Source organism: Triticum urartu, chromosome 5, assembly GCF_003073215.2.
Source record: "Triticum urartu cultivar G1812 chromosome 5, Tu2.1, whole genome shotgun sequence".
Classification (NCBI taxonomy): Eukaryota; Viridiplantae; Streptophyta; class Magnoliopsida; order Poales; family Poaceae; genus Triticum; species Triticum urartu.
In genome coordinates, this window is record NC_053026.1 from 366,425,579 (window position 1) to 366,433,698 (window position 8,120).

At 47.2% G+C, this 8,120-nt stretch overlaps 2 protein-coding genes across 2 annotated transcripts; one reads left to right on the forward strand and one right to left on the reverse strand.

Moving 5' to 3' along the window:
- Positions 1-2,426: 2,426 nt before the first annotated feature.
- On the forward strand, positions 2,427-5,678 carry LOC125509068 (ethylene-responsive transcription factor TINY-like). Its single transcript, XM_048673945.1, has 5 exons — positions 2,427-2,614; positions 3,072-3,246; positions 3,874-3,977; positions 4,107-4,344; positions 4,467-5,678. Exon 5 carries the CDS (start codon positions 4,535-4,537, stop codon positions 5,465-5,467), a length of 933 nt encoding a protein of 310 aa, XP_048529902.1. The 5' UTR covers positions 2,427-2,614; positions 3,072-3,246; positions 3,874-3,977; positions 4,107-4,344; positions 4,467-4,534; the 3' UTR covers positions 5,468-5,678.
- Positions 5,679-6,029: 351 nt separating this feature from the next.
- On the reverse strand, positions 6,030-7,074 carry LOC125509069. Its single transcript, XM_048673946.1, has one exon. It carries the CDS (start codon positions 6,918-6,920, stop codon positions 6,270-6,272), a length of 651 nt encoding a protein of 216 aa, XP_048529903.1. The 5' UTR covers positions 6,921-7,074; the 3' UTR covers positions 6,030-6,269.
- Positions 7,075-8,120: the final 1,046 nt, after the last annotated feature.

Sequence of the window (8,120 nt, forward strand, 5' to 3'; positions counted from 1 at the left end):
GTGCAGGCAAGATGATCATACCCTCGAAATCACTACTATCTTTGCTATGCTAGTTTGCTCGCTCTTTTGCTATGCCATTGCTACGATGCCTACCACTTGCTTGCAAGCCTCCCAAATTGCCATGTCAAACCTCTAACCCACCATTGTCCTAGCAAACCGTTGATTGGCCATGTTACCGCTTTGCTCAGCCCCTCTTATAGCGTTGCTAGTTGCTGGTGAAGATTGGAGGTCGTTCCTTGTTGGAACATCTTTTATTTACTTGTTGGGATATCATTATATTGCCTTGTTATCTTAATGCATCTATATACTTGGTAAAGGATGGAAGGCTCGGCCTCTCGCCTAGTGTTTTGTTCCACTCTTGCCGCCCTAGTTTCCGTCATATCGGTGTTATGTTCCCGGATTTTTGCGTTCCTTACGCGGTTGGGTTATAATGGGAACCCCTTGATAGTTCGCCTTGATTAAAGCTTTTCCAGCAATGCCCAACCTTGGTTTTACCATTCGCCACCTAGCCTCTTTTTCCCTTGGGTTACCGGAGCCCGAGGGTCATCTTATTTTTAAACCCCCCCGGGCCAGTGCTCCTCTGAGTGTTGGTCCAAATAGAGCCACTTGCAGCGCCACCTCGGGGCAACTTGAGGGTTGGTTTTAGTTGTACGTAGTGTTCATCTGAGTGTGCCCTGAGAAAGAGATATGTGCAGCTCCTATCGGGATTTGTCGGCACATTCGGGCGGTGTTGCTAGATTTGTTTTAACCTGTCGAAGTGTCTTGAATTACCGAGATACCGAGTCTGATCGGAACGTCTTGGGCGGAGGTCCATTCCTTCGTTGACCGTGAGAGCTTGTCATGGGCTAAGTTGGGACTCCCCTGCAGGGATTGATCTTTCGAAAGCCGTGCCCGCGGTTATGGGCAGATGGGAATTTGTTAATGTCCGGTTGTAGATAACTTGAATCTTAACTTAATTAAAATGAATCAACCGAGTGTGTTACCGTGATGGCCTCTTCTCGGCGGAGTCCGGGAAGTGGACACGGTGTTGGAGTAATGTTTGCGCAGGTTGCTCTCTAGTTTCTCGCTCGCGCTTTGCCCCCTCTTCTCGCTCTCCTTTGCGAATAAGTTAGCCACCATACTTGCTAGTCGCTTGCTGCAGCTCCACTCATATTTTACCTTGCCCTACCTATAAGCTTAAATAGTCTTGATCGCGAGGGTGCGAGATTGCTGAGTCCCTGTGGCTCACAGATTACTATTACACCAGATGCAGGGCCTGATGATTCCGCTCCAGGAGACGCGTATGAGCTCAAGTGGGAGTTCGACGAAGACTCTCAACGTTACTATGTTTCCTTTCCCGATGATCAGTAGTGGTGCCCAGTTGGGGGTGATTGGGACCGTGTCGCATATTGGATTCTCTTTTATTTTGGCGCCGTAGTCAGGCCATGAGTGTTTGGATGATGTAATGTTATTTATGTACTTGATTGACGTGGCGAGTGTAAGCCAACTATGTTATCTCCCCTTTCATAATCATATTACATGGGATGTTGTGAAGATTGCCTAACTTGCGACATATGCCTTCAATGCGATTATGTCTCTAAGTCGTGCCTCGACACGTGGGAGCTATAGTCGCATCGAGGGTGTTACAATGTGGGGATAAAGATGGTTCAATGCACACGGAGGATAATGCGCACAGACACAACTAAAGAGGTAATTTGTGACAATTAGTAATGGGCAAAACAAAAAGACGAGCTGCTAAATCCAGTGATACCACCCATAAAAATAGCAAAAGTGCTTAATAAGTCATTTGCATGCAACATATTGCAATTACAGGGATATCACTGTGAGTTCTTTTTTTCGAAAAACTTTCAACCTATTCATTTTGAATCATTGGCAGCACAACGAACATCAGAAACAATAAAAATTGTACCCAAATCCATAGACCACCCAGCAACCATTACAAGCACTGAAGCGAGCCGAAGGCGCGTCGTCATTATTGCCCCTCCTTCATCGGAGCCAGGCAATACCTGTTGTAATAATAACCAGGAAGATGAAGAATAATACCTGCATTGGCCGCTGGATCCGAGTGTTTGTATGCACACTACTACACAACAAGTGTCTTACACAGAGCGATCCATATACACAAAATCACCATGCAAAAAAATTGTCATCTTTAACCCCAACCGTTTAATTTGTTGTGGCAAAACTCCTCAACTCCCACTCAACCCAGCTGGCAATCAGAGTCCTTTAACTGAATCAAGATTTTCAAATCAAAACATGACAAATAACAACAACAAAAAACTTGATAAAAAAAAGCTCTAGCCCGTGTGCAAGAGCGGTGTAGCCGAGCCAATTTGACCATCCGCGGGGGGACCCCACCTATAATTACTGACCCCCCGCAGTACCTCGTCACACGTTTCGCCCCTCCGCTCCGCTCGTCTCCTCTCCTCGCTAAACCCCCTCCCCTCCCCTCCCCCCCCCCGAAATCAAGAAACCAGAGCGACCTCCACTCCCCCGCGCCACTCCGATCCGCCTCCGCCACGAGCTGCCACCAAGCCCCCGCCCGATCCGCCGTCTCATTCCCCCTCCGCTGCCCCCCGGGGATCGCAGTGGCACCCGCGGCTCCAGCAAGCAAGTAAGCGGCCGCCCAATCCGATGTTCTCCCTCGCAAGATCGGTCCGGCCGTTCGTCCCCGTCGAGTGCATGGATCGGTCTCCCGTCTCCCCTGATTTCTTGCCGAAAGCCTGGCCTTTTTGCGGTGAATCGTTCCTGTTTTGGTAATCGCGGGGGAAATACCGGGGATTTCGGTCCGGGTTGTTGCCGAGTTTTTTTTTTCCTTTCAATTTCCTCTGTTCGAGGATTTCTGCCGATCCGGTCATGTTCTTTCCGTAAATTTCTAAACTGAAAACATGGCAAGTTTTTTATCCGGTGATTGAAAGATGGAAAAAAAAATCCTAGGTGTTTGGTCCTTGCTGCTGCAGTCCCCCTTCTCTTGCCGATTGATTTGCCTGTCATATAATCTCTCGTGTTCCTTCTAATTTTTTTCCTTGTGTTAATACTTTCCCTTCGTGGTGTTGGTGCGATGATCGCAGAGTTGGAGTAGAGACCGCCAGCACGAGCGATCGCTCTTTGATTTATGTCGCCTGCTCTACTGCTCCATGGTTCTGAGCTCCCATCACCATCACCTCCTTCCGCTTTTTGTTGCCTTCTCCCCCAAGCTCGGCAGAGGGGCGCCAGAACTCAAGATTATCGCTTCAAGATCTCCCGGTAAGTACGTACGCTCAATCCCTGCAGCAATTGTTTCTGGTTGCAACGACTGACGGCAACAATGTCGAATTACTACCTGTTTCCCCTGTTCTAGTTCCGGTTGGAACCAATTCTTCAGAGTTACCACATGTTCCTAATTTTCAGAAGATGAATTTATTACAGCAGAAAGTTCAGAGATAGTCTTTTTTTAATCTCCCCTTAATATCAATACTTTATTCCCACAAGAATAAACTGCAATAGCTTGTTCATCTAACATGTGCCCGTCCTGTTCTTAGTTTGCTCTGGATTAGCTATGATGGGTGTGCCTTCAAATGATGGAGGTGGCCACAGCGCATAACAAAATCTATAGTTTTTTTTTCAATTTCAATTTATATAAACAAAACAGTAGTCTTGCTCTCATTTTCATCCGGTCATCTTAATTATTGCTCCTCTACTAAATTTGTTCGTACGTGTGCTACAATCTTGGACTGATTTCAAAGCTGACCTGCACAATAAATGGTGGCATTGCTTTATTTAGTCATAAGATACGTACATGCATTCAAACATACGTTTCTCACAGTCGTGTCAGTTACAGCCATATAATTTGTACTGTAGTGATGAGCTGTGCTTTCCTTCTTGTGCTTCCAGATTTGGATTTGGGGTGAAGTACTCTGGATTTCTGCATTTAGACCAGTGCCCCGTGCACGCGAAGTAACAACTATACAAGAATCCCCCAAATCAAGATAAGCTTGGTAAGTATTTACTCTCCGTGAGGAAATGTATTTCAGACAGGAGAAAACAGTAAATATGTCTGATATCTCTTTTTTACCACTTTACTAAGAAAGATTGGGCCTCATCTGACAGTTTTTGGATGCTTGCAGGTTTGGTTTGGGTGGATTAAGTTCAGCACTCCTCCTTCATTTTCATTGACATTCCTCAAGTTCATAAACAATCAGCCAGAAAGCAGATTTCTTTTGTGAGTCTTCACAGAAAAAGAATAACTCCGTCTTTTCTCCAGTTTTAATCAGAAGTTTGAGACAACTCAGTTTCTGATTTTGGAGATTGTGCACTCAGCCTCTCAACCAGGAATTTCTGTCCTGGGATTTAACATTTCAGTCGGTATGGGCACATCTTATGTTCTTCGTCTTTGAAATTTTTTAAGTGTCTACCCCCTGTGAGTGTTTTTTTTTTGTGAATGTTCATATCAGTCTATCTGACACACTCACTGGCCTTCTCTGCAGATTGTAGTCAAGGTTAATAATTCAATAATCTTTGGATCTTAAGATTAAGGGGCTCGTTGCACAAAGAGATGATGGTACCTTGTTCGCGGAAGGTCCGCATTTCCTGCTGTGATCCTGATGCCACCGATTCCTCTGATGAAGATGATCGGCATGCGAAGAAGGAAAAGAGAATGACAATGGAGGTACTAGTTCCAATGAAAACCTCTGGACCTCTCAAGTCTCGAAAGACCCTTGTGCCATGTGGCAGCAAGAAATCAATTGGTACAGAGAAGAAGCAACCAACCAGCAAGTACCCTGGTGTGCGCCTGCGGTCATGGGGTAAGTGGGCTGCGGAGATACGTGATCCTGTGAGCAAGACCCGGAAATGGATTGGCACATTTACCTCTGAGGAGGCCGCTGCTGCAGCATATGAGGCAGAACGGAACCGGGTACGCACTGAGATGTTGGCCATCAAATCTCGGTCACCTCCATCAGAACATGAAGCTGTGTCCAGCGAAGCTACTGTATCCTGTGTGTCTTCATCTGTGTCGTTCGGCGACCAGAAAGCACAAGAGGTACACAAGTTAGCGTCAATGGAGATAGACCCTGACACTGCTGATGAGAGCTTACTGCACTGCTCACCGGAACCGCCAGGTAAAGAAATCCAGGTAGATGCATTCGTTGGCCGGATGAATGTTGATGAAAGCTTGGTGCACTGCTCATCGACACCTAGCGATGAAGAAATTCCAGTGGATGCATTCTGCAGCCAGATGAATGAGCTTCCTCCTATCAGTGACTATGTTTGCACAACTGACAAACTCTCACTGGATGATATCTCAAGGCTGGCAGATATGTTTCCTGTCAATGACTTTGTCGACACAACAGGTGAGCCGCCTGGTGACGACTACATCGGGCTGGCAGACATCAGTCATCTACCGATGCCAATGTTCGAGTTGGATGCAGAACTTAATTGGGAAGGTTTCGACTTTGCTTCGATGGAACGTGAACTAGAGAGACTTTAGGCCTCGACAACATTGAGGTTTTCATCTTTCGGACAGATGTCAGGGTGAGTTTGTGATCAGGAGATGTGTTCATCTCCAATTTTGTCGGAAATTGTACAGTCCACCCCCCCCTTAGATTAATCTGGTTGAGCCTTATATGCACCGTGTAATATGTACATGATCATCTAATTTGAATCTGCTATGAAGTTCATAATGTCCATCTTCTATTTTTCGTTATTTGTGTTTCAGAATTTTTTGTGTTTGGTTTGTGCGAATATAATGTGTTCCTGTCATATTTCAGTGACCTGTGCTCTGGAGTCCAGAGTATTACTGTACTTTTCTTGTTTCTAATAAGTTCAGAGATTGCCATAATTTTTCTATACTAAGGGTTCCAAGTTAAGGCTGCGTTTGCATCCAAGTATTTTTGGAGTTTTTCAGAAACCACGGTTTTATAAACTTTGATGTGTTTAGCATCAACAAAGAGAACTATTTCTATAAAAAGGGGTCATTGCCCAGGCACTGGAATACTGAGGTTTAAGATTACTACGGTTTTTTAAAAATTGTACTGCCAAACCAAACAGACTGAAAGATAAGTTTCTACTAAGAAATTACACCAGTGTGTGGAGAATGCCAAGTTAACTATTAATCATATATATAGTGGAAAAAAGAGTTCCCTACTAATCATGAGAGGGAGAGAAAAACATTCAGAACAGAAGTGTATAATGTAAATAAATCCCAGAATTGTTAGGCTAGACCAGGAAAATGGAAAATTGCTGCTGCAGAGGCTGCTACGTTTTGAGTAAAATGAAATTGTGGGGCGTGGTCAGTAGACGCCGGCGCACTCGAAGGAGATGTCGCAGCCTGGGACCGGGGTGAGCTTGATGGAGTGCTTGACCCTGCTCATGAACTGCGGGAGGAAGGACATGGCCTGGCAGATGCAGGCGTTGTCGATGCCCATGAGTCGCCGGCAGCACGCCGTGTCGTACGGGTCCGCGCCCCCTACGCGGTGCTGGTGCCCGTGGCGGCGGCCGACATGTCTGCCCCCGTGCTGGCTGCCGTGGCCGGCTCCGTGGTCGCCGCCACCGTGGCTGCTGCCACCGTGGTCGCCGCCATGGCCGCCGCTGGCGCTGTGCTCGTCGCCGGCCGCCTGCAGCTCGTAGCCGCTGGCGGAGGACGACGCGTTGAGCAGCAGTGGCCGCCGCGGCGGCACCGCCGGGTTGGCGCCGGGGTAGGTCCGCAGGCTGCAGGCCTCGTTGGCCAGGTTGAACTGGGACCGGCAGAACACCTGGGCCGCCACCTCGTCCGGCATGAGGACGAGCAGCAGCAGGAGGAGGAGCACCGCCACGGCCGGCGCGCACGCCGATCTCTTGCTCTCCATTGCTGCCGCTCTGTCTGCTTCCCGGGCTGGCTGCCCCTTGGTTACTGACTGCTGCTGCTGTGTTGGCTTTGGAGCGGATGATGATCTGGGTGGCATTTCAGGGGCGCTTAAGTAGCTACGTGGCGCTGATCCGGGGCATGTTCAGTAGGGGTTAGGAGGGCGCTGTGACATGGTTACGGTTTGCGAGGCCGATCTGTTGGAGTGATTTATAGGTTGATCATGCTTGCGCTGTGACCAGTTGGCACTTGACCTGTTGACCTGAGTTGCAGAATTTTTGCAGTGATTGAAACAAGCTTTGAATCCTCTGCAGGGGCATATTTTTGCAGGACATGAGACTGATTTATCGGGCAAAAAGTGACAGTTACTTGGCCTGAGTCATAGCACAAACATATATTCCTAAATTTTTGTCTAACGGGCTCTGTTGCCTCTGAAGATTGTTTTGGAGAACATGAGACTGTTCTCATTTACCAGGCAAAAAAGTGATCGTTTTGGGCCGAGTCATAGCAGCAGCCTATATTCCTGAAATTTTGTGAGCGACAGTTTTTTTCTTCTTTTCTTCAGAAAGCAGCGGTTCTGTTAGTCCGAAACTGTTGTTGGAATGTTTATCTGCATCTCTGAGAACTAGAGACACCTTCAACCACAGTTTTTGTCGGTATTTCTTGGAACATACAGTATATGCATAACACGACTTCAAATGATATGGCCAACTATATAAGAACAATCCCAGGCTAATTCTGGCATTCCTTTGTTTCCGTTTTTGTAATACATGAGAACTAAATGCTTTTCTGTTGCTCATTTGCAGTGGTAAGGAATCTGAAGGCTTAAAGCTGCAGAATCTATTTGTTCTTTCAAACTGCTTCGGCAGGCAAAGCACCTCCTCCTGAATTCATATGTTTTTTTTAAAAGGAGGATGACCCTGCCTCTGCATCTTGGCGATGCATGCTGCCGTTTTATTAAATATTCACAGAGACCTTACAAAGTAATACATCAGTAAGTCTGAAGCCGCCATTTTGATAACATCTATCACTACTCTTATCCATTTGATGAAGGGGTGTCGATTGTCCGAGCCGAATGCCAAGCAGACATCGCAACGAAGCCTAACGTCTAAAGCCAGATGCCCCACCCAAACCGCATTGTCGGGTTTGAGTCACACACCGGCCCGACGCACTCTCAGAGGCCGCCCCGCCACTTTGCACCGATCCATCTCTAGAGCAGGTACTGACGCACTGACCTTGCTAGGCTTGCAGTCGACGCCACCACAGCGCCAGACAACGCCACCATCCTGCACGTATCCAT

Coding starts and splice junctions, on each gene's coding strand:
- LOC125509068 (XM_048673945.1), top strand. CDS start 4,535: ATGATGGTACCTTGTTCGCGGAAGGTCCGCATTTCCTGCTGTGATCCT.
- LOC125509069 (XM_048673946.1), bottom strand. CDS start 6,920: ATGCCACCCAGATCATCATCCGCTCCAAAGCCAACACAGCAGCAGCAG.